Raw genomic sequence first — 26484 nt, 5'->3', positions numbered from 1 at the left:
GGACGGTTCTTTGGATCATGTGGCCTTGGGATGAACTATTTCCTGTTAGGGGGTCAGTGAGTGTCTTCTGGCATGGTGGTGTGTGTGTGTGTGTGTGTGTGTGTGTGTGTGTGTGTGTGTGTGTGTAATTGTGTGAATGGTGACTACAGCTACAGCTGGCTATACTGTAACACCAGCACTCTGTTTGATGAGAACCATCTGTAAACAAGACTGGAGCCCCTCACTGCAGCCCCTAGCTCCGGACCCTTACACTTTACTCCAATAATTTCCACCTCCTCGCTCTCTCTCTCTCTCTCTCACACACACACACACACACACACACACACACACACACACACATACACTGACTGAATATTCATAGGAAGATACACTCCAATGTGACAGTATTTTGTTTTTGTTCTCAGGGCCTATCTGACCTGTTGTATTTAATCCAACAACAGCATCATATAATCTCATCACATACATCTATGTATACAAATTCTTCCCACTGGGAATTCCCAACTACCCAGTCTTAGTACAGTATCTCCAACCATGTGAAATCCCTAACACTGTGACAGTACAGTATAAACGTCTGGATAATATAATCCCTGGCAAAGTTTTATAGTAGACAGCTGTTGCATAAGTGTAATAGATGTAGAAAGTGGACTCGCTGGGGTGAAACTGATTGGAGCATCATTAGCACTTGGCAGAAGATCTGCTTTGTGTTATTTTCCTCAAGGGAGAGGGATGGCCACTTGGGTCAAGGTCCTTTAAGGAGATAGTGCTTTGTCAGCTGTTTTCCAGAAAATCCTTTATCAAGCTCTGACTGAAGCTTTTATGCCTTTAAGGTGGGTGAGCTTTGTTTTGTTCTGGAGGCCTTTTTTTTTTTTTTTTTGAGTGTGTGTTTGTGTATGCGTTTTAAATGTGGATGCATGCATTCACGGGTGTCTGCATGCGCATGTTTTCAGTGCTCAGTAACCTGCGGCCAGGGGAAGACCACGCGACAAGTGCTGTGCGTCAACTTCAGCGACCAAGAAGTGAATGCGAGCGAGTGTGACCCAGATGATCGTCCCACCACAGAGCAGGACTGTGCCATGTCCCAGTGCCCGTCCCGCTCCAGTGATTCCCGGCCTTTCCCGTCCTTGCCAAATGGAGCCAACAGGAGCAACTTGCCCCGCAGCCAAGCCCACCAATGGCGGACTGGACCCTGGGGTGCGGTAAGGGAGCTTCCTTTCTCTCCAAGGTCTGAGCTGTGAAATATCCTCCGGTAGGTTATTGTTTACATTTGCCTAATCTTGCACAGGCACACCTCTGGCAGGGTCCAGCCTATGTTCCCAAGGTCCTGTGTTCCCAGGGCCCTATGTTTCCTCAGTGTAATTTTCTCAATCTGAAATAAACCACATTGCCCTAATCCTGTTTCCTCTGCATACAAAAAAGAATAATGTCCATACCAGGTCTTTATTAACAATGTACAGCACAACTTTGTTTGTCATTAAACATTTCACATATCATTTACTGAACCTGCACTATCAGATGATGCATTTTTGTTAATATAGCAAAGGTATGGACATGATTTTTTTTTTTTTTTGTTAAGGGAACAATTGAGGACATGAGAAATTTTCAACATAAACCATGCAATAACAATATCTTGCCGAGCCAAAAACAATATTGATTCATTCTGAAGGATGCTGGGATCCCATCAATTTTGTTTCACAAGGTTGCTAATTGTGCCAATGTCCTTGTTGTTACTATGACAGTAAACAAGTGAGCATCAGTGCCATCTGTCCTGGTGAAATTTGACTGGGTTGAATTATCACAACAGCCTTCAGTGTTTCCTCCCTTAAAGTGTTGTTTTGAAATGTCTCCAGACCCCTGTCATTTGAGCCGGAGGAGTGGCTACATGATATTCGGGTCAACCCGACCACATTTACCCCGATTGAACTTTTTTTTTTTTTTTTTTTTTGCTTTTTGCTTTCCTTGCGTTTTGAAAAGGCTTTGGGATTTGAAAAGGGTTTGGGAATGTATCATAACCACTGGCATACTTGTTATCAATTTTTTTCAAAATAATTTGAGGGCTGGTTTTATTCTCCCTCCAACTCATTATTAGGGTCCAATGCAGACTTTGAGAAGCACTGTCCCGCAGTATGTATCCATAGCTTAATGTAGTTTTTACTAGCATCTGTCATTTGACATGCACTGCAAGGTAGATGCAAAGCAGGTTGTTTTTCTGGATGTTCTCCAGTTTAATATTCAGCTGCACAAAGCTATCCTCCTTCTTTGGGCAGGTTGTTTTGCCCCATATTTATTTCTGTAAATCATCTCATCCACCAGGGAAATGCAGGTAACAGCTGGTACTAACAAGCTGAGGATGTGCCATCCCCCATTATGCCCCTCTACTCATGCACTGTGCATAACTACTGACTATGTTGACTATGTTGACTTGTTTACAAATGAGGGCTATTACTTATTTATTTTCTATGTGCATATTATAAAGTGGTACCATCATAACCGTCTTTCTTGAACTGAGGCTAACTTCTCAAAGCACTGTCTTTTAGTGTGAGGCCACAGCCGGTGTGATGTAACACAAAACAGCATGACCTGAGAGACAGAGGCCATTACCCCCCTCTGCATTGTTCAGCTGATTGTTACAACTGGGCTAGTGATAATCTCTGTCCCAAAATAACTTTGGCCTTTTAAATAATTCTGGGAAGTAATGAAAGCTATTTCTGGTGACTCTTCCTTCCTCTATCCTGAGGATATGTATTTTAATATATCAGTAAGACACGGTCCATCATTCTGCATTGTTGAGATGGCTCTTGTAGTATTGTTTTGATGAACTGGTGCCACTGGGCTTTTTGAGGATACAGCGTGGGTGTAGTGTGCATTCATTCATTAATCTGTGTACTGTGTGTGTTCCACGTGCACTGTAACCTTCTAGTCATTTGTCTTTGTGCATCTACACACATTATTGTGTGTAAATGTGTGTGTTTGTACGTCATTTTGGGTCTGTGTTGCACTGTGCACCTGTGGTTTACCATGCACCTGTGTGTGGGAACCGTCTATCTGACAGTGTGCTCTCTCTCCCTGTGACGTCAGTGCTCCAGCACATGTGCCGGAGGCTTTCAGCGGCGTGTGGTGGTGTGCCAGGACGAGAATGGCTACTCTGCCAACAACTGTGAGGAGCGCACCAAGCCCATCGAGCAACGCTCCTGTGAGTCCGGGCCCTGTCCACAGTGGGTCTATGGCAACTGGGGAGAGGTAAGAGAAATGTTTTCTGGTTTTACAGCTGCACTCAATACATCGGCTTGCAACTTAAACTTGCTTTTGTGGTCTGCCTGGCGGAGAGGAGTACGTTTGAGAAATCTTTGGGCTTCTCATTTCCTTTTGAATGATTAGTGCGGCTGTTTTTGAAATTGCTCTGCGTGAAGGCCTGTAAATACAATATGAATCAGTTAGGGCTCTTGTTCACAGTGGTCATTGTTCACACAAGCCAGATCGATCGTCAGATGAAACAACTGGCCTCGTTCTGTCTTCACACCCACACATCTGTCTTCCATGCGTGTCTCTACACACAAGCTCTCCTCTTGTTGTCTGCAGTGTACCAAACCATGTGGGGGTGGGATCAAGACAAGGCTGGTGGCATGCCAGCGTCCCAATGGTGAGCGGTTCAATGATCTGAGCTGCGAGATCCACGACAAACCACCGGATCGCGAGCAGTGCAATACTCAGTCGTGCCCGTCTAGCCCCCACTGGAGCACAGACCCATGGAGTTCGGTACGCTCATAAAAATACTCTTTACCTTTTTTTCCCATCCTCACATTTTTGTTCAAACAGTCTCACTCCTCCACCTCACGAGGAATTTCAGCGCTAACCCGTTTAAAGCATGACCAAGCCAAACCTATCAGCACCGCTCCGGTCTTAAAGGGGGACGATGACTGTAGTGCTGTTTGTGCTGGACAAATCACACTCTCACTTCTGTCTTCACTTTTAACCCCCTTCCCTCCCTGCTCCCTCTCTGGTGCCTGTGATTGGTCATCATTCTCAAGACAGTTGGAAAATATATTTCTGTTGCACTTAAAAGCGTCAAAGATACACTCATTTACAAGATATATGCCAAAAAAAGTACATGACAAAATGCTTCATCGACAGCTGTGACCACAAGAACATTTTTTTTTTTTGTCAGTCCTAGTTGCTATAAAAACCATTGTTGGTCCTTTTTACAATATTGACAAATTCAGGATCACTTTGTATCACAATCAAAGTTAGTTTGTAAAATATTGTTTTGAAAAATATAATTTATTACTTAAGATATTTTGCCTTTTTATCTTTTGTATATAGCATTAACCTTAAAAAGTGATTTATTTTGTGTCTTAGCTCTTTGTATTCGCACACTTAGCCAATCGTTGTTCATATGCAAATACTGATGAATGTTTTGTATATCAGGAATATATGATGCCTTGTTTTTTTTTTTTTTTGTTTTTTTTTTTGTTATCATCCAAAGATTGACCCATAACCCCCAAACTTTTGGTGCTACACAGGACATTTTGTTACTCTGTTATTCTAATATGAATGTCGAAAGCACCAGCATATATGGGACTATATATGGGCTATGTACTTTGGAGGAGTATACATCTTTGAAATGCTAAAGCTCAACTGGCTATTGTATCAAGAATTCAATTTGTCTCAAGGCACATGCGGTTTGTTATAGAGAAGTTACTAATCTTAATTTGACACTTTATTTTACAGTTAACTCATGTAGCCTCAGCAAAGAAATGAATAGTCGTGCGGCTCAAAGTGATAGTGGAGTGATAACATGACGACTCAAAAGTTCCTGAAACATCCATCACAACAGAACGGAGAAATCGCAGCGCAGTATCACGCTCCCTTAGCAAACATCAAGTAAATAGCTGCTGTAATAGGACTGTAAAATAAAGTGTTTCACCAGTTTTGTGGTAATTAGAACTAATAGCCATTGTATGACAGTTTGGCAGAGGATTTTGACCCAAATTTCCTTAGTGTGGCCAAACCAATAGATTTAAAGCTCTCTGCTCCAAAGGTGCTTGATATGAGTATATTTATATTGTGTTAGATATTGTTTGCTTTGTAAATACTTGGAGTTGCTGAATATGCTATGCTCAACAATACCTCACTTGGAACAAAACACAACTCAACTAGCCATTTAAAATATGATAACCTACACTACAGTGGTGCTTTGGCAAAACAAGGGAGACCTGAGATATGAATATCAAAAAATTCACAATCATATTTATGGTCGGGTAGGTGTTTATTGTGGCACCTTGCTTTTTGATACTGATTTTTTTTTTTTTTTTTTTTTTTTTTTTTTTTTTTTTTTGTAGGCTATATTTTATTTCTTTCCATGAGCAGTTTGTTGATTGATCGAATACCTTAGCTAAATGGAAAGTGTGTCATAGATTTGATTAAAAATTTGAAGTGTCTTCATATATCCATCAAACAACTTGCTTCACTTTAAGAGAATGGTCCTGTTGTAATGTCGTATTTTGAACATGCGAGACCTGTGACTACAGGGGAAGTTAATAGTGTTTTGTATCTAGAGCTCGTACTCTGAGCCAACCTAATGTGTCTACCTCAGTCTCTGTTATGATTGCCCCCCTGCCGTATCTCTCTCTCTCTCTCTCTCTCTCTCTCTCTCTCTCTCTCTCTCTCTCTCTCTCTCTCTCTCTCTCTCTCTCTCTCTCTCTCTATCACTGGAGGGATTTTTGCTGGCTAAGATTAACCATGCATTGTTGAGGCTATCCAGTGCAGTTGATGGCCCTAAGCACAGATCCAGGGTGTGTGTTACCTTCTACCTTGCAATGCTTACCATCCTTATGGGAGGTAGTGAAAGCTGATCCAGAATCTGTGGTTAGGGGCAACTTTTGCCTGCAGCCCACCCAGTCGACTGTCTCCTCCTGGTCATAAATGTCTGTACTGACATCACACCTTATTTTAAGGGCCTGTTAACACAGCAGCGAGTACATTTCTTACCACACGTCGTTTACTAATGAGAACTATTATTTGTAATGACTCCCACATGTGTGATGGTAAGGCAGCAAAAGATCACATCTAGGTTGATTCAACGAAAGTAGAACTCAGTATTAACACTCCACAGTAAAGTATCCTAGTGTTATGCTGTAGAGTCTTCCTACATTGCTTCAGTCTCGAGTCCAGACTGGTCAAGTCTTTGGTGCAAATAACCGTACAGCATAATACATCCCTGATACCATATGAACAGGCTCTTGAAATAAGATTTTTTTTTATGCCTCTCACTCAAAAATGGCAGTATTAGTCTGTGTTTCAAGAACATTTCTGTATATTTATGTAATTACTTGTATTTATTGCTACTTCATTATAATGTAATGTCAATATTTAATTTTTTTATGGATTTGTTGAATTTCTGTTCATTTTCAGAAAAGGTTGCGATTAAAGTGAAGTAGAGGTACTATTAAAGGCTTCTTTCGTTCTTATTTGAACAAAACATCTATGTGCAGTGGCCGGGTCAAGGCCTAAAACATCTACCACTATCTTCCACACTCCTTGATGACCATAATTTATCTAGTGCATGTAAACACGTAATATTTTAAGTAGAACATTGTTAACTTTTATAGTCCTGCCTGTCCAGATTGTTCTGAACATGCCAACAGTTTCCACAAACCATCTGCATCTCTTTAACAAGCACATCTCTTGAATACTTAGCAGTAGTTTTCAAGAGAAACGCTGACAGTAACTCACACCCCGGAACAGTGGTCCAAATATAGCCAGAATAAATGAGATAATTACCACACAGAACCACTAACAGTCATGTGAAAACATTCATTAGTACTTGCCTTACTGCTTGCAACTTTGTAGAGCTGCTACAGCATTTAGCTATGTTATACACACTTCAATTTCAAAGGTTTAACTCCAGATTGCCAGCTTGGGCTTTATTGTAATTACAGTGTGAACATGGATGTGGAAGTGGCCTCTATTATTTAGTGCTTTACCTATGGATTTGGGCAGAATCTTTCAACAGAGGCCTGGCAAATAGCTTATAAAGCACTGCTCCCAGCTAGTCTTTTCAAAGGGATGTTTTCGGTGAATGAAAATGCACAAATCACTGAGCAATATCTTTGTTATTTTATGAGGTCAGGGCCTCTACTAACCTCTTTGAGCAATTATGTTTTTACTGTCTGTGTCGGGAGTTCAAAGCTCTTTGTATCAAGGTAAAAATTTATTCTGTGTGACAATGCCTCGGTAGACCTCCCATCTCATTTGCTGTGTTCATTCATTCCTAATGCCTGCTTTGGCTTTTTTTGGGACGCCTGGCGACGCGTGCTCCTCTGTGAAGTCGCCAGGGCCCTTTGCCCCTCTCGGGCCCCTCTCCTCCTGGCTAATGCAAGTTGATGACATTGTTCCGATGATGGGGGGCCAGTGACAGTGACTCGGATGAAGGGCCGTCAGCAAGACAATGCAATGGTGCATTGGTGGGTCAAGGGTCACGTTTGATCTGGGGAGGGGCCCTTCCCAGTTCATCTCATCAGCACAGACGGACTTCTGGGAAATTGCTGTGATCCCGGGAAGAAAAAAAAAAAAGAGAAAGCCTTTTCTATTGAGGTCCGGAAGAGCCTGATTGACTCTATTTTTCGCGGACACTGCAGTAGCACAATGAATGTGGTGTTTTTGGGCATATTGTGTGGTGGAGGCTAAAGCTGTGTTTCTCTGGATTCTATGAATAAAGTTGTATGATTTTAATGATGCATTCTGTGTCTGGGATTGCAAGGATTGATTCCGCTGTCAAAATTGTCTGCTGAACTATCTTTAGAGGTAAACTCACGATCAGATTGCTGAGATGGTTTTGAATAATTCTGGCAAAGTTGCATGCCGCATGAGTTGATGCCAATAAAATTCTGTTTACCTTTCATTACATGATGAAGCGGGGAGCAATTAGGTCAAGTGTGCGTGTGTGAGAAGATGTTGTTTGTATCAGTTAATTGTTCTGGATATTTGCAGAACTCCAGAGAATTTGTAGGCCCGCTTAATGCACAAGCAGGGGAGAAAATGAGAATGCATGGTGATTTAATTTGGCCCATTTGTGATGACTCCCAAGGTACTAGGAGGGCATTTGAGGACTTGAAAGCCCTTTAAGAGTGTGTTTAACTTTTGAGGAAAGACCTGACATTTGAGCAAAACAGCCTGGCAGACTGCCTGGGATTGTAAATACCTACCTTTAATTATTTAAATCTTGACTGCACAGCCTTATTTCCCTTTTAATGGCCCATCTTAGCCCCACCAATGTGTGCGACCCATTTACCATGGTTCGTAGGGCAAATAGCTCAGGTCTCTGCATATTCCAGTGGTATTCAGTATGGCACATTAAATTACTTCGCTTAAGTGGTGTGTCAGTATGTATTTTTTACCATCAGCAGTCTGGCTATATGTGGACAAGTCAAATTCATTAGCCCCTACAGACATTATATTCGCTAAATATTTGCTTCGTAATTGAGGGCTGCCCCAATATTCATAGGAAGACATACACTACATATGCAAAACACGCAACATCTTTTTCACCCATGTTTATTAGAGTTAAGGCAAAACAATCCCAACATATACTGCAGGTAAAAGGGAATCACAAATGTTGATATGGTTTATTTTGTTTTCTTTATTTGATGGCACCAACCAAAATCACTGAAATCTTTCACTTTTAGCGCGCTACATCTTGTCACTGTATTTTGAATTAATAATCTTGTTCCTTGAATTACACTGACTTACACAGTGCATGACCATTTGATCATCTGACCACAGCAAAAATATTTATATTTCTTTTATTAATGTGTACACAGACAACTCACAGACAACATAAGTATCCGGCACAAATCAACAAATTAAACGGGGCTATAAATGTGATCCAGAATAAGCATTTTATTTGTCTCTAGGAAATGTAGGACCCTCTTTCTCCTCCTCCCACCCACCCCCTCCACGAATAAGGTGAGAGGTCATAGCATGTTCCTGTCCAGCACGGTCCCTTGCTGGTCAGAGCAGCACCCCACGCTGGGCCACGTACTCATTCAACTCTGAGCCTGTCGCTTCCCATCCATCCCCACATGCAACGCCCCCTTTGATTATCCGAGCACAATTCAACAACCCCTCGCCGCTCCCTCCCGTGGCACTGGTGTGTGTGTGTGTGTTGGTGTGCAAGTGTGTGCGTGCTGGTGTGGGGCGTCTGCCTGTCACACTGAGTTAGGCTTTGGGTAAATCAGTGAACCCGGAGGTGAAACAAACTGCTGCCGGGCTGACATGGCACACTTTTTCATTGGACCAGCTCGCCCACGTGGAACTGGGTCGTAGTCTTTCACTTTTTTTTTTTTTTTTTTTTTTTTTACTGAGTCAAACAAGATTCACAAAACAACTACATTTTCCAAATAGTTAATCACTGTTTTATTCGATACCATTGTTGTGTTTTCGGCTTTTAATGATGTAATTTTGTTTTATGGTTTAAAGTTTTGTTTGTTTTTTTTTCAGTTCAAACTTAAAACCTGACACATATCATTGCTATGTTCTTTGTGAACCTCACTCACTTACTATGGAAAATGCCCACCAAATAACAAATCCACAAGCACCGCCTGAATTTCTCTGGCTTTAAATGCTTTACTTTTTAATACAATATATGTTTTTGTAGTTATTCATGTTTTAATCTCTTACCCGTGGTTGATAACATTGATTCACAATGATTTGATGTTGCTGAATTACTCTGTTCTTGAAATCTTCTTTATGTAACCCCCGTCTTACATTTTGCGATTTGCAGTGCTCAGCCTCCTGTGGCCGAGGGTTCAAGTACCGCAAGGTGAGCTGCGTGACCCGGTCAGGCCGTCCGATCCCAGAGGAGAACTGCCAGCACCTGTCGTCCAAGCCCAGCAAGCAGAGGCGCTGCCGAGGTAGCCGATGTCCCAAGTGGAAGACTGGCAACTGGGGAGAGGTAGGACTCGTTCACCCTGCTATAAAACAGCCTCTAGCACCAGTGTTCTCACGCTGCCAGACATGTAGGATTTTTTTCCCCCCCTCTCTTTTCCACTTTAATGCCTAACAGCTTGCTGTCCTGTGTGTTTGTGTGCGAAAACATCTGTGGCACAACACAACTCTATTTCACTGTCTGTCGTGGTCTCTCGTTCACCATGCCAGGCCACTAACTAAGGCAGGGGTGCTGTTACACATCACAGTGTGGTTTGCCTGGTTGTAACGCAGCCCCAAGGCAGCAGGAGGCAGGGGGCTGGAGGTAGGGTACACTGGGGCTGCTACACCGCAGTACAGTAACTGGGGCAGCAGGAGGGATGCGCGCCCCTCTCTTTGATCTGAGCCTGAGCAAGGTTAAGTCCAGCCAGAGTAAAGCCACCCCTCCTCCCTGCATATTTTTCTCTTCCTCTCATCCTTACCCCTCTCTCCTTGCTGTCCTTTTTATCTCCCCTCTCACTCTGTTGTTCTACTTTTTCTTTCAAGTACCAACTGTCACTCTTCCTTTGTGAATTCTTACAAAAACTGCTCCTCTCACCATTTTTTTTTTGTGCTGTCTCTATCTTCTCCCTTCCCAATGGGAACCACATGTTTGTCTTTTCTCTGAGTGCCCTGAGAGAAAGGCACTCCACTCAACGCACCATGGCAGAGATCCTTACAACATGCATATGGGCTGGTAGGGAGCCTGGTGCCTGTTTCCTCTTTCCCCCCCTTTTTCTCTGTCTGTCTGTCTGTCTGTCTCTCTCTCTCTCTCTCTCTTTCACCTCACTGGCCATGGGTCCCAGCAGAGAGCCACATCTGTGCTCCATACCTCAGAGAGGATGTGCCTCGCTCCCAAACAGCTGTGGATCTGGACACAGGCCAGGAGAAAATTACACTCCACACAATAGTCTTAGTCAAGTACGGCATGATTACCCATGGTGCAAAAGGGCTCTTAGTGGTTTAACTGCTGAAATACAATGGCAGATATATACAGTGGAATACAATGTTTCAAGTGATATCACATACAAACGGACACGTCGTAAAGTTTCCCATTCTCGAGTTTGGAAGGGACTGATGTGTATGCACAAATATATGAGGGAATGTTAAGGTGTACACACTCTGGAACTGTTCCCATGAATCCCATCTATTAATTTAACAAGGCATGTGCTCACCTTGGCTTGATCATCTGGATATGTTTATCGCTTCATTCTCCTTTGACCTGAAAATTATGAGCATTTAAGTTGGAGCTCACTCACTCTCTCTCCCCCCCTCTCTCTCTGACGCAAGCATAAAAGCACATCTCTATCTTGCTCTTTCTCATATTGCAGATAATAGATTCACATTGTCTTTACTCCATAGCAACACAAATTATTGGTAATACATTACGTTATTGGGAAAAACCTGTACAGTGATACAGAATGTTTTTTTTGTCCAGATTATCTTCTGAGAAAATACAGGATTAGCAACATAAATTAACCACTTACATCCTGTGATTTCCATCCTCTTGCTTAATGGCTGTGGACAGAACTGGCAGAAACAAAACAGCATTAAAATTCTTTGGACACTGCATTCAAACCATATCTCTATATCTTTCTTTTGAAATGTGGTCTGTGTTACAGGGTAGGACACATTTTCATTAAAAACAGCACTTTTTCTGAAGGCCTTCACTGTGGTTTAGACACAGTCAGACAAAACCACCCACTTTCCAGGCTCCAGCCTCATACTGCCTCAATCCATTTCTCATTTCTCAATCAAGTTTTATATATTATGGTTTCCGAAGCTTGCAAAGCCAACTTTTTCACTTTTGCAGTACCATTGACAAACGTATATGGGTATCATAACATCACTTGGTGAACTTGAAAACTTGGTTGCTGTTTTTTGTTTGGAGGGTGAACCAGCAAAACAACTTCCCATCGATAGATAGATAGATAGATAGATAGATAGATAGATAGATAGATAGATAGATAGATAGATAGAATGTGAAAAACATTCCAATACAATATTCTTTTGGATACGGATATGTGCATAATTACTTGGCAAGTCAAAAATGGTATGAAAAAACAAAAATGCAGATATCTAGAATAGACTATGTAGCTGTCAGAGTGGAGGAGAACACAATAGAGTAAAGTATAATAAAATAGACCAGTTGATAGACCAGTAATATTCCCTATAAGAATGCTATGCCCTAAGTAGCCTACAACATAGCCTATAAAACAATACCATAAAGTGCAATGAGGTCACTCACTATTGGGTACGAAGGACAGACTGTAAGAACTTACAGGAACTATTACAGTGAAATATCAGTAGCTTACAAGTGATTTCCATGTGGAAACATAAATATGGCTGAATGAAACTTTTTCAAAAGACTGACCTGACTTCTTTTCAGTGTTCGGCATCGTGCGGCGACGGAGTACAGCGACGGGAAGTCTTCTGCCAGGTCGGAGCCCGCCGGAGCCCGCAGGAGACCGACTGCCCGCAGCCGTCCCGACCGGCGTCCAGCCAGAGCTGCCGGGCCGCCGACTGTCCCTCCCGGTACCGGTGGAGAGAGGAGGAGTGGCAGCCGGTAAGAGCGCTTTTGCGTGCCTCTACGGATGAACTGTCTGGGGAAAGCAGTTTTACACGAATGCCACAGTGAGACGAAGGGGGAATAGCTCTGTCTGGTGCAGTGTGAGCGGCGGTAACAGGGAGCAGAGCAGACCTCGTCCTGCACTCAGAGGCACTGCTGTCAGGAGGCCAGCAGGCGCAGAGGGGAGGAGGCGAGCTGCTGCATGTCCATGATGAAAATCAGATGATGAGCCTCCCTCCCCTCCCCCGAGCAAGCCAAACCCAAGCCTCGCTGCCAGTCGTTATGAAACCAATAGACAATGATTTGCGTTTCCTAGGACAGTGACGGAATTTGGAGTAGTCATTTAGACTTGTTGGTTAAGGTTGGGGTTAAGGCTAGGGTTAGGGTTACCGTTAGGCATTAAGTTATGGTTAACATAAGAGAGAATGCATGTTCATCAATTAGGCATTCCGTCGCTATCCTAGGAATCGCTCCGAACTAAGTCCTCACTCCTGATTGGCCGAGTGAATCCACTGTAAACTAATTGGAAAAGGCATAGACTCCCTGTGATGCAGCACTATTAATAACCTCAAAATAACCTAAATTCATCTCTCATACCAGTACTTAGGCTCTGTCTATGTTCCGCTGTATGATCATTTGCCTGCTGGGTATCCTCAAGCAATGTTCTGTACTTTTTTTTTTTTTTTTTTTTTTTTTTTTTTTGAGAGTTGGGTCACAGGAGCAGGCAACTTCAACAGCATCCCCCCCACACACCCCGTTAGTTCTTCTTTATGTTTTATGTTCAAATTATCCTGAATCTGGGTCAGTTAGCAGCATGAAATCTCCTCTCAGAGCAGAGTCTAATTAGTCAGGAGTAGTGCACAGAGTTTCCCACGGGGGCGTCCCGCGCGCCAAGAACAGCTGGAGGTAATTACAGCGGTCCACCTCGCGCCGAGGGACGCTCATCAGGTTGAAGTGTCCAGCCACGTGCATCATGCGCTCAAATTCACTCCCAAAATCTGAAGTAATGAAGCCTACTTTTCCATCATCTGCACCTCAGTGGCAGATCGAGGGGCATTGCATGGCATGGCAGCTGTCACCCTAAAAAAGCCTTGCCACCCCAGCTGCCACCCTATCTTGAATAATAATAATAATAATAATAATAATAATAATAATAATAATAATAATAATAAAAAAGTTGGTGGTCGGAAATTTACAACACTAAATCTTCCATGTCTGAGTTTAAGTGAACGCAGCATGGCAACACCCCCTAAGCCACCCTGCCAAAACTCCATGCCACTCCTTTGCCACCCCAAGGAAAAATGTCTAGATCTGCAGCTGCTGCACCTTTTCACAATTTTCATGTATATGTTTTAAGATATTGCGAAAAATTCATGTGCAAGGTTGTTCGTATTCCCCTGTAGAACAGCAGGGTTGCTAAGTTCACAATAACAAGTCTTGGTGCTCCAGTTGTTTGACAGTGTTGAACGTATTAAGTGTGATGGAAACCAGTTGGAGAGAGCTGCATTTGTAATTGCACAGTGTTTCTGACGCAAGCTGAAGCCTTCCTGAAATATTCTGCACTTGAAATACTGCTGTGACACAATTGAGTGTCATTGCACTTGAGTTACTGCATGGACCTGGATGCAGTAACACAGAGTTACAGCTCTGAGCTTCCAGTCAGTAGTCTAATGCTGTCGCAAAGACAAGGCAAAGTAGTAAACATTACATATTTGGACTTCAGCTTTAACAGCAATGACCTTTCATCAGATGCACTGCTGACATGGACTGCAGAAGATCATTTTTAAGAGTTAGTCGTTGCATAACCTTTTATTAAGACTTGGCTGCGTCTGGAGTTCTGTGTCTTCTACTCAAAAAACATGGTGCTTTCCTCCCAGTGCTTATCTACTGTTTTGACATCTTGCCTCCATGTTTTCATGTGGTGAAGGTTTTCTGATTCCCCGTAATAGATACTTTTACAAAGAAGCTGTCCTAAGGCCATGTTACTTTGGCAATGATTGGGGAGCACTACTTTCTATGGAATTAGAGCCACCGAGAGTTCCAGGCACTTTCTTATTTGCATCTGGATGAAAACGCCTACATAATTAAGACCACATCAAAAGAACAAACAGGTTTTGATGAACGCCTTTCCAAAAATGTGTCTGTAAACACAAAGCACATGATGTGTCAGCATTTTGGTCTTCTCCGCTACCACAGTGCAGTAAATCATGCGGATCAGGCCACCGCCATCGAGCCTTGCAGTGTGTGGACCAGAACCAAAATGAGGTCCATGAGATCTACTGTGTGAACCAGCTCAGACCCCCAGACTCAGAGAGCTGCAACACCCAGCCCTGCGAATTCATCTGGATCACTGGGGAATGGACGGAGGTGAGAGCCAGTGAAAGCTGATTCGACCGTATCATTTAGATCCATGTGTTTATAATGTAATATTATGTGCCATCTTACTGGTCAAGTCCCACTAAAGCTGTGGACCCCTTAACTACAAATAATAAATGTGCTTTGAGTAGATATGGTGCCATCTTCTCTTCACTGTTTCTTAGAAAGAAGAAGTTGTGTGACTCTAAATTGCCGTCTCCAAAACCATGAAGGTGGTAATTTCCTGTGGACAGCTGTGGAAATGACAGAAAGCAGCCCTGTTTTCCTGTGTGGCACTCTGTTGTTATTTCATGCCAGTTATTTTCTCCCTTCCAGTGCTCAGCCAGCTGTGGTCAAGGCTACCGCCAGCGTCTGGTCTCCTGTAGTGAGGTGCATGCAGGGAATGACAACTATGAGTACGGCCATCAGTCTTCATCCAACTGTCCTGGGATGCCCCCAGAGAGCTACATGTCGTGTAATCTTGGCCCGTGCTCGCCTCTGCAGGAGTGGAGGGTTGGAATTTGGGGACAGGTGAGAGAGTCTTTCTATGAAATCTCCAATAATTGCTAAGTGCATGCACATAAATCTTTTCCAGCCCTCTATCCCCACAAGACCTTATTTATGGGAGAGAGAGAAAAAAAAAAACACCAAATGAAAAGCAGAACTGTGATTTTTCATAGACTTTTTCCAAAAAGATTGTGACAATATCAGCAAGTTTATACCGGCTTTCTCCATTTTTCTGTGATATATGAAGGTTTTTTAACATCAGCCAAAGTGTGAGTCGTCTGGTATAATCTATTATCGTTTGTGTAATATTCATTGGATTCATTATACTATTGAATAAAGTAAATAAACAACTTCATACAACTCTATATTGTCTTGTGATGTTGCAGAGATTTTGGAGAAAAGCAGTGAAACTTGTTCATTACAATCAGGCTTTCATAAATCACATTTTTTTGTGATTTTGTTTTTTTTTTCCATAATTGATAAATGAGATGTCAGGTCATTGCTATTATTATTATTCTTGTTGTTGTCGTTGTTCTTGTTGTTCCTGTTGCTGTTATCATTGTTAAATTATTTTCCTAACCTGAGTCCAGTCAAGATTATTGATTATCCATCTTGAAATGGAAAAAATACAGCAGAGTAAAGTTTTAAAATCTTGAGAGGTAAGCAAAGAGTTGTTTTTGCTTGTGCACTGTCCTGAAAATTTGGGTTTTCACATTTTGAAGCCTCTGTTCCTCCCTTCCAGTGTTCAGTGACCTGTGGGGATGGAGTGATGGAGAGGACGGTGCAGTGTGTGTCAGCAGACGGACAGGAAAGCAATAGGTGCTCTCTGGACACCATGCCAGAGGCCAGGAAAGCCTGCAGAAAGCTAAGCTGTGAGTACACACTGAACCACTGCTCTCGAACAAAGGTCCAGGCTACTTGAGTTAGATACACCCATACTGAACCCATCTCAGAAGTCCAATATTGCATATATAGCTTGAGTTGATCTTCTCATCTCCAAGATTTGGCCTTTGGTGAAATATTTATGATCCAAGACAAACATCAAAGGTCTGCTGTCTGCTAGTGTATTTACTCCCCTACGGTAGGATGGGACAACATCAAAGAGTGAGCTGCTATTCATTTTCTTTGATTCGATGCAGCAATTTGCCACACTTGACTTGACTCCTGAAATTTGTGTGTGTGTGTGTGTGTGTGTGTGTGCACGTGTGTTCGTGTGTATGAATGCAGCCGGTGCGCCTGTCTGTCTGTGTAAAATCTTTGCATGATGTACAGTACCTCTTTAGTTCTACTTCTCTTGTGTTTCCCAGGCCGTTTGCCCACGAGCTGTCAAGACATCCTGAGTTTGAACGGCCCCCTTCCAGATAGCGAGCACGTTCTCAATATTCAAGGAAAAGCACTCAAGGTAACATTATATGATTTTATAATGCCATGCATAGACAAAGCACCTTTTAAAAGTCCACAGCAGGTTTTCTTTACAAGATGGGAGAGACAACTGGAAAGCGGGTCTTCTTGTCACATCGCCTCTCATCTCAGATGGCTTAAACACTGACAGAACATCCTGCTGGAGTGTTACTGCTCCTGTGTGTGTGTGTGTGTGCGTGTGTGTTACACAGCGGTTAAAACTGATCCCCACTGACCTGTGTTTAGGCATAGTTTTGGCGCTGGTGTAGAATGCAAACAGATGCAGCCAGCACATTTACATAAGAGACAGAGTCAGAGGAAATTCTGTAGACTGCCTGTCTTCAAAATGACTTTGAAAGGTGGGCCAACCCGGGTCAGATTCGGGAATTGTGTGTGTGTGTGTGTGTGTGTGTGTGTGTGTGTGTGTGTGTGTGTGTGTGTGTGTGTGTGTGTGCGTTGCTCCCTGATGATTTGTATAAAATCGTATTTCTTGAGGGATTTAATTGACATGTTGACCTCTTCTCCCTTTCCGTCCTCCTCCTCAATGCCAAACACCTGTTGCATATCTGCTCTATTAATGTTTTATAAAACATAATTTAACTAGGAGAGACTTTTTGAGATTACAAATCCCTTTTACAAGAGAATTCTGGTCAGGATTGACAGCGAAATGCCCATAGATAACAGATTGCAGTACATTATACACAGAGACACTAATAAGCAGAATAAAAGAGCAAATTGGCAAAGACAATAAAATTAGCCAAGCACCCTGCATAAACTATTAAATCTCTTGTTTCTGTCCCTCTGTTCCTTTCTCTATCCCATTGCTTTCTTCTTTCCTAATGTTCTCTCTCTTTCTTCTCTTTTTTTTTCTTTTCCTCATATCACCTCTGGCCTTTCACTTCATCCTTCCTTCTGTTCTTCTCCTCATTTTGGACATCACCCCACCTTTCCTCCTCCTCCTCCTCCTCCTCCTCCTCCTTTCTCTCCTCAGGTCTACTGTGCAGGAATGCAGACAGAGAGGCCACGGGAGTACATCACCTTGACAACCGGAGAAGAGGAGAATTTTTCAGAGATCTTTGGCTTCAGGTAAACAACTAACAGGATAATAATAATGAGAGTGGCCTGTTTCATTACGTGATCCAAGGGATTCCTGGCAGTGGGAGGAAAACATTTTTTGGTGTAAATTAATAAATGGCATGGAAATCTAAGGTTGAATGAGGTAATCGTGTGTGTGTGTATGTGTGTTTTCCAGACTTAACGACCCCACCCAGTGTCCATCCAATGGTTCCAGGAGAGAGGATTGTGAGTGTCGGAGAGACTACGCCACTGCTGGCCTCTCCACCTTCTCCAAAGTCCGCCTGGACCCCAGCAAGATGCACATCATCAGTGAGTTTCCCCATACACACAACCACGAGTCTGGTAGTCAGACAGAAAATAAGCAAATCATGGCTCATGATGAGGGTTCAACACACACACGCACACACACACACACGCTCAATAACACACTATGCCACTGTTAATTACAGCAATATATACCATCACTCTCACTAAATGTCATCAAAATGTTAAACTTTGCTGACTTTGTGCAGTTAACTCTGAAATAAAAAAAAAAAAAAAAAAACTCCTTTGCCATTTAATTACGTCCAGGCTCACGAGGGTTAATGGGCTCAAGATGTCTTCAAGCTTCATTTAAGTAACACACAATTAAAAGGCTTGAGCGGGTTAGATGGAACTGCACTAAGTAGATGGAATTATACTGATATTGCCATTAGGGTGAAACTAAAGCCAGATTTAGGTTAAATTAAAGCTTATCATCCCAGAGGATGCAAAGCCGTCATTAAGGCAGTTTCTTCAAGGTGTTGGAGCAGTGACTGTTCAAGATGCACTTGTCTAAGAGTGGCTGGAAGTACACTTCATTTCTGGTCTGGCTGTTGCTCTGTCTTGACATTTAGCCACGGACTGGCAGTTTGCATTCACCCGCGAAGGCCAAAGAGTTCCCTTTGCCACAGCTGGAGACTGCTACAGCGCCGCCCGCTGTCCACAGGTGAGGATTACAGCAGCTGTAATTAAATGATCAGGGTTGGCAGTATACACGCTGACCTTCTTCATACCACTATGATGTTATTTTACCACTGTTATATTGCTGTTAACATGGAACTCAAGAGGTTTTCAAGAGGGAATTGTTTACAATTTGCACCACTAGACCCTTATATAGTTTGGAGAGCATATAGGGGCATGTGCACAGAACACAACAGGGCATGTAATTGAAGAGTTCATTTGTGAAAACAGATATGTCTTTTATTTCCAGATCATATTTATTAAAACACCACCAGGCTAATGCATTTGTGATATATACTTTTTTTCTTTTTCAGGTATAGCATTTATCTGTTTTTGCCAAAGAAGTATCCAATTTCATTTCCATACATACAGATTTTTAAGAGATTTTAATGAATATCACAAAGCGACCAAAAAAAAGTACATTAAGATGGAGAAGTGTCTATCTTTTTACCCCACATGTCCATCTATGGTACCAAGTTGACAACCCCCCCCTACACGTACACACACACACACACACACACACATACACACACACATGCACATGTTATGTTCACTGCTACCTTCATCTTTCCTGTATAACATACAGTATGTGTGTGAGAGTGTTTTAACCTGCTTCAAGTTGTTATGTGCATCTATGCAAGCCCTACTGTGTAGTTCCCACGTTCCCCCCGTTCCAATCTGCAGCCCAGATGACCTGAGTCCCTTTTGTGTCGACATGCAGACGGCAGCAGCTAACCACTAGGGAAAGCCAGTAAAACAGGAAGAAACAGAGAAGCACCAATAGGTCCTTCAAAGACATCCTTTCACCTACTTTCCTCTCCCCCTCCTCTCTCTCGCCTCATTTTCAAGGCACTTGAGGAGGAGAGTTGGCAGAACTCATGCAGAGCTCGCTGTCCAAGTTTTTTATATATGTATGTGTGTGTTTATGTGTGTGTGTGTGTGTGTGTGTGTGTGTGTGTGTGTGTAAAATTTAGGGGTTATATTTTCTATTATCTGTATACGCTGGCTTGTATAATTCATTAGGGTTTCATCAGGGTGCACTTGTGTTTGCCAAGACGACGTGCATTGCTGTTTGGTGAGAAGTTGAAAATTGAAGTAAAGCATGCAAAGCCTGTTTGGTTATGTGATTTAGAAGTACATTTGCAAACATTTGTAGACAAATGTAGTTTCTCACTCTCTCTCTCTCTCTCTCTCTCTCTCTCTCTCTCTCTCTCTCTCTCTCTCTCTCTCTCTCTCTCTCTCTCTCTCTCTCTCTCTCTCTCTCTCTCTCTCTCTCTCAGGGCCGTTTCAAGATCAACCTCTCTGGAACAGGTTTCCAAGTGGCTGAGGACACCAGTTGGATCTCCCAGGGCAACTATGCCGTGTCTGATATACACAAATCACAGGTACTGGTTTCACGCCACACATGTGTTCAGTACATCCACAGTAAATTTTTGGCTGTTGTATCTTCAAAATTTTGCATCAGAACCTAAATAAAGAAGTAAAGAAGTAATGTAAATAAAAGTATGAAAATAATAACAGCAACTATAATGAGACAAGAGTATTTGGTGAGGCACTGGGTAGCAAGCTAAATTACACAAAGTGATAATAGGGTTAAGTCATATTTACTAATAATTATTTATCTGGCCGCCCCTCTCACATTGTGCTCCTTTCCTCCATGTATGTATAACTGCCTCATCTTTTCTATTCCAGCCCGTTACTCCTCACCCTCCCTCCAGCCCTCCCTCCCCTTCTGCTTGTCCTCTTGGCTTGAGAGGGCTGCCTGGGCATGGTCCCAAGTGGGCTCCCTATCCCAAGCTCCTCTGGCTCCTCATAAACCTGCTGAGAGAAGAGCCTTATTGGGCAGCTGCTCTCTCAAGTGCCCACCCCCCCTCTTGCTTTTGAAATGGAGATCAAGCTAGAGAGTGCTTTTTGGCAAGACGAAAACAGGAGGGAATGGAGATGCCAAAAACTGTTCACAGTCTGATATCCGTAGCCAGCCTGCCTGCTCTGGGCACTCCAGGCTGTTTAAATAAAGCCAGGTTGTGGCAGTGGGATGGAGAGAGCACTCCAGAGGAGATCAGACAAACCACTCATTGCATGCTGTGGCTTTCATGGCGTGGGAGAGTGCTTTTGGCATATTTGTCTAATGCAATTTACTTTTCGGGGTTCGAGGAGTATATATGAAACTGCCCATTGTGCTGCATGCAAATAGCACTATTGAAGTGCTGGTGATTAATTAGCTTGTATTTCTCTGCTTGTTACTGAGGCCAGTTACTCATTTTCATACCAGCTTTGGTGGGCCTTAGTGTTTGTGTAAGGCAAATGTTTGAAATAGCAAAGCAAATTTCAGTGTCATCAAAGCAATCTGCCAGACGCTGCTAACTTAAAAGAAGTGACATTTGCAGACCACTTGTAAGCAGAATAGACTTTTTCATGAAGTGCATACTTGTTCAGACCCCAGATGAAAATGTTTATCAACTTTTTAAACCTCTAAACCAAAAGTGCCGTAAACAAGTTGTAATCCTGGAAAGTGTGATCTCACATTCCACCATCTGAATCATCGCTACAGTATGAAACCAACTCATTCCTCATTTCTTAAAATACAGTTGCCAGTCCTCTTTATTGCTACAGAATTACAAACAACCCATGCGATTCCCCTTGTGTCCACAGGATGGCAGCACAGTAACAGGAATGTGTGGAGGCTACTGTGGTAAATGCACTCCATCTTCTGGCTCTAACCTGCCTGTGACAGTGGCATAGATCTGACACCATTCACCAGGTATGGGCTCTATTAATCATTAGGACAATAATCCTCAGTCATCATTAACTCCTACAGATAACCGTCTATAAAATATGAGGTTGGAATGACAAAGATTAGACCCTTTTCCGCTTATGCTGCTTTTTATGAGCTTGAAATGAGTGATGGACTGATTGTTATTATGTGTCTCGATCTCATGTTTGATATCTGTTTCCATCTTATTGGCAGTCCTCCTCAGGTGCTCCTCATGGCAAGAAGAAGTCCCTCCTCTCTCAGTGGTGCTGCAGCTCAAACCCGTCCTTTACACGACCTCTTTCCCTCCATTGTGTACATAATGTAAATGACTCTGGTGTAATTAATGTACATAGCATGGTAAAAAAAAAAAAAAAAATTATTTATTCTACTCCACATTTATTTTTGTATTGTAATATAATTTAAGGGTTTTATTTTCAAGAGTAAACACCGCACAGTGTCTTATTCACCATGCATCAGATATCTGCCAAGATGTGCCTTCCGTTGTGGACATTTGCCATTTGGACATTTTAGCACTGTCAATCCACACTGCCATATGTTTTTTTTTTTTTTTTTTTTTTGTCCACGTATTGCCATGTTAGCACTATGATGGTCACCAGTTTGTTTTTTCCTATGCAGTGAGGTGTCTGCAGTCACTGGGTCTTTTTTTTTTAATCTTTATTGATTCAGGAAGATTTGCTGAGAGACAGCTGTCACTCGGCAACACAACACCCGGTTTTACACTCACAGTCACTCACACTGATACTTGGGAGATGCCCAGTACAACCACTGATACTGGTCGTCACTGAGCAGTTAAAACACTTTTTTTTTTTTTTTTTTGGTTTAGTGGCTTGCTTCAGGGCTTATTTCGAAGATATTCCCCATCCACATTTTCCATGTAAGTCCAGGGAACCTTCCAGTCATAAGCTGGCCTTCCTGACCTGTAGGCAACTATTGCTTTAGACTCATCCAGCTTGTGTGTCCAGCTGCTTACACAGGACTGGACGTTTACTCTTCAAACTGTTATGTGCCCCTTACTGGGCTTTATCCCAGTACAGCCCTCTGAAATGTTGTATTTTTACCGATCAAACTTGACACTGAGTTTCTCAAATGGCAAGCTAAAAAGTTCAGGGTGCTACATAGGTATCAGCAGTTAATTGCAAGTGGAGATTCTCTTCTAGGAGTGCAGAGAGAAAATCAATTATGTCGGGCTATTGTTGTCGTGAGGCAGTTAAATAAACGTTTACGTGAGGTGTTTTCCAATGTGAGATCAAGCGGAAAGGAATTTGATGAACAAAGTGGATAAAATGACAAGTAAAAGTTAAAGAAAGAGAAATTTGGGTTTGCTTGCAAGTATTAAACTGGGTAGAAAGAGGTTTGTGTGTGGGCAGGGAAGGAGGGGTTGGGGGCCACACAGCAAAAATCCAGCCAATAAACCGCATACCCCTCCCCACACACAAACACACACTCACTCATAGACACACTGCTGGAGCTTAAGCAGGGGCTTGCAGGCTAAAAGCTCCACAGAGATCATGCTGCCAGACATCAGAGAGAATCAAATTCCCCAGCGTTTCTCCATATCTATCAGGTAGCATGCAATGACAAGGGAGAGTCATTAGCCCTCAGCCTTTACAGAGCAGACAGGTTATCTTATCTGGAGCAACTTGAAAGAATTCAGAAAGAAAGAATTCACCTCAGGCCAGTAAAGATCCTCTAGATACTGAAGAGATACAGCGCACTGGCCTGGCCCTAGAGACACCTCTCAAGCGGCCGAGTCCACAGGCCTTAAAGCGCGGTTTTTGTCCAGCTGCTGCCTCCCGTACCTCACACGCTTTCATCCGTCTTTGTGCTGCAGAGTCTGTCCAAACTGAGCGTAGATATGTCCATGTTGTTCCTGTTCAGAGGATTTTGATGTGTTGTTCTTTGTGACAATATCAGGGTACTTATTTCTTTCTTTTTTTTAAATTTTGTGTACATGTACTTTTTAAATTTTATCTCTTTAACCAATGTTATGATTTCTTTTAAATGGCCATGCAGAAACACTAAGCTAAGAATCAGCCAATTTAATTTCCAAAATGATTATTTATTATTTTTAAGCCATGATCATGTGTAAGTTAGGTATGTGTTTTTGATTACATATTTTCACTGTTATTGAATGTTGACAGATGAAGAAGCCATATTTGCCATTCTGTAATATGGTGCTATTCTTTAGGTGCCTTATGGAATAATGTCCTGAACATGTACCTCTGCATCTGCCATAACACAGGCACAACTCAGCCAAAGGGAATTCCACAACATTACAAGTGAAGAAGCCAGTACAGAAGTATGAAATTACATGTTTGATGACATGAAAAGAGAGTTTTGTGTCTGATTTTCCAACCTGACCATCACAACTGATGAATGCTCTTGTCAGCGTGAATGTCAGAATCAGAAGATTTAGCCAAATGATTTCTCAGGTGCCATAAATGAAGGGATTATTAGGATATTTAAGTATATTTATCTTATTTTACATAGTTGCCACATGTTTATCGGGTAAAAGAAATATAATATTATTATTAAGTGTAATTACTTAGAACTTAAAACTTATATATGCTTTGTTTTATATGCAAGTATTTATTTCTCTGTGTCTTTTTGTGAATGTACATAGGCGCTCACCATAAATGATGATGAATTGCCATGCAGTATTGCTATAAAATGAGCCTCCTGGCAACACGTCTTCTGTCTTGTGAATATGTTTTATATATATATATATATATATATATATATATATATATATACACATACATACATATATATATATATATATATATATATATATATATGTCATCATGTCTGCATAATTTTGCTAAAATAGTGTTCAGTGCTGCCATATGAAATATATGATTTATGTATGAAATCAGATATGGGAATGATCAGAGAGAAATAAAATGCCTGACACATGCCACCCTTGCCTGTGAGCTTTTTCTCCGGTAATAAATCATTTTCACACTCCAGCTTGGCCTTGATGCATCATCCAACTGTAATATTGGCTATGATGGTCATGAATAGACAATAGCTGTAACGTGCCAGGACCACAAAGTTTTTATTGCTTCCATTTAATTATTATTACACATTTTCCACCGTCATAAAGTCTGGGTTGTACCCTGACAGATGCGTTACATGGAGTTGCTTTTAACTGTTATGATCTAACAGTCTCCATTTATTATGCTGGTTCACCTTGCCATCTACCAGGTGTAGCCACCGGTCATTTTGTGATGCAGAGCAGATTTTAAGTTAAAAGAAAAACTTTTGATTTATGACAAATCTGTGAACAATACCACATGCCAAACCATCAGCGGTTGTGCAACATTTTTTCTAGGAGGAATAAGCTTATTTAACATGGATGAGGAGAAATTTGCAAAAAGCTTCCTGTATTTTGACCTTTAATAAATGTTACTCTCTCTCAGACACTCCTTTATTAGATATTCTTTAAACACAGGAAGATCAGTGATAGTGTGTGTATTTTTCATCTCTCAGAAGCAGCTCTGTACCTGTAGAGCCTGTGCTATTGTGTCTCTGTCATGCTTAGCCGGACCAGGGAACTCAACACTATTATTTTAACCCAGGGTGGCATGAATATGCGTTTAAGCATTGTAATATGTGTATGACTGGGGTTCCATCTCACTTGTACAAGCATATGTGATCTATATTTCATGCTGTTTTGGAAGTCTTGGAAGTGCAATGGGAGTCAACACGTCATTTTGGGACCCGCTCCTCAACTGCCTGTCAACAGTGTCAGTGAGCTGCTTTTAAATGAGAGGCTGTTATACAGAGGATAAGCACCGGTGTGAAAAGGAAAGAGAGGAGAATAGAGGGCTTTCAACAGCTCCTGAGGGCTTGTCTAAACTTATGAACGTGATTCAGAAGTAGATTCGAAAGCATCCCAGGGGTTAGTTTGCAGAGAAACTCTTTGTCTCCGTGCACACACACACAAACACACATGCAAACTATGCGAGACAGCTCCAGCATCAAGTAGGTAGATGACAGCACCATGTCAGAGGGGTTTACATTACATCAGATATTCCTGGAAAAGAAACGACAGAGTAACGCTTGAGGGGAAATCATCTCTGCTAAGCACATGTAGCTGAATGTAATCCAAATTTTGGATAATAAGCTTGTCTCGCCTCTCATAGACACGGAGTTGCATCACTTCCAGAAAGCTATGATGAATTCTTCCAAGTGCTCTGAATGCTGGTGGGTCTAATGTTACGAGGGCAAGTCACTTCCAGCTGTGAGACTGTACGTGTTTGACAGTGTAGCTCTGATAAGATCAGATAGTGGCACCCATATCAACTGTGTACTTGGAGATCGCAGTGAACCCTAGTTTGGATGATATAGTCCAGTGAATTTCATGCTTTCCAATGCAAGGGCTAATGCTTCCATTGCAAGGGGTAATATGTCACGGTGACTGGCTTTGAACTAATCTGACTGATCTAATCTATATAGGCGATACTGATATTGACTTAGAGGATGAGGTGAGCTAGAACGTTTACTGAATGTTTACTCTAATATAACAGCCTACAGTCTATGGTATTTATTCTGTAAAGGACAGGGTTTATTGGCTGATGGCACGGTGTTAAATGGTGTTATGTGGCACTTTTACACCTTTAATGTGGTGCATTTGAAGTGACATCCATATAATGTGTGGGTACATTTACTGTGTGTGTGTGTGTGTGTGTGTGTGTGTGTGGATTGCTTAGTGTTTGCTAGCTCCATGGTTTCTCTCGCAGAGGCGTGTCCTGTTTTGACACCAGCCATCAGCAAACACATGCATCCTGGCCAGGTGGCTGCAAGAGCAAAGCATCATTTACAGTTTCAACTTGACTGCTGCTTTACACAAAAA

The 26484-nt window shown here is 42.1% G+C and overlaps 1 protein-coding gene and 1 long non-coding RNA gene across 2 annotated transcripts in view; one reads left to right on the top strand and one right to left on the bottom strand.

Annotated features, from left to right (window-relative positions):
• Nucleotides 1-22166, top strand: part of adamts9 (ADAM metallopeptidase with thrombospondin type 1 motif, 9) — a 46085-nt gene extending 23919 nt beyond the window's left edge. The window contains exons 26-40 of the mRNA XM_030052452.1: nt 948-1196; nt 3076-3237; nt 3577-3753; nt 9779-9949; nt 12350-12526; nt 14726-14896; nt 15221-15415; nt 16134-16263; nt 16699-16793; nt 17784-17878; nt 18045-18178; nt 18745-18836; nt 20131-20235; nt 21503-21611; nt 21819-22166. Of these exons, the coding sequence (XP_029908312.1) occupies nt 948-1196; nt 3076-3237; nt 3577-3753; nt 9779-9949; nt 12350-12526; nt 14726-14896; nt 15221-15415; nt 16134-16263; nt 16699-16793; nt 17784-17878; nt 18045-18178; nt 18745-18836; nt 20131-20235; nt 21503-21592 (2043 nt within the window). The 3' untranslated portion in view covers nt 21593-21611; nt 21819-22166. The remainder of the gene's footprint in view (nt 1-947; nt 1197-3075; nt 3238-3576; nt 3754-9778; nt 9950-12349; nt 12527-14725; nt 14897-15220; nt 15416-16133; nt 16264-16698; nt 16794-17783; nt 17879-18044; nt 18179-18744; nt 18837-20130; nt 20236-21502; nt 21612-21818) is intronic.
• On the bottom strand, nt 9408-12745 carry LOC115359807 (uncharacterized). The gene is made up of 4 exons (XR_003928282.1): nt 12335-12745; nt 11448-11490; nt 11136-11182; nt 9408-9939 (listed from the first exon to the last, which is right to left on the bottom strand). It is a non-coding gene; the product is annotated as an uncharacterized LOC115359807 (long non-coding RNA).
• Nucleotides 22167-26484: the final 4318 nt, after the last annotated feature.

Source organism: Myripristis murdjan, chromosome 5 (genome assembly GCF_902150065.1).
Source record: "Myripristis murdjan chromosome 5, fMyrMur1.1, whole genome shotgun sequence".
NCBI classification, from domain to species: Eukaryota; Metazoa; Chordata; class Actinopteri; order Holocentriformes; family Holocentridae; genus Myripristis; species Myripristis murdjan.
This window is presented reverse-complemented; position numbering and strand designations above follow the sequence as displayed.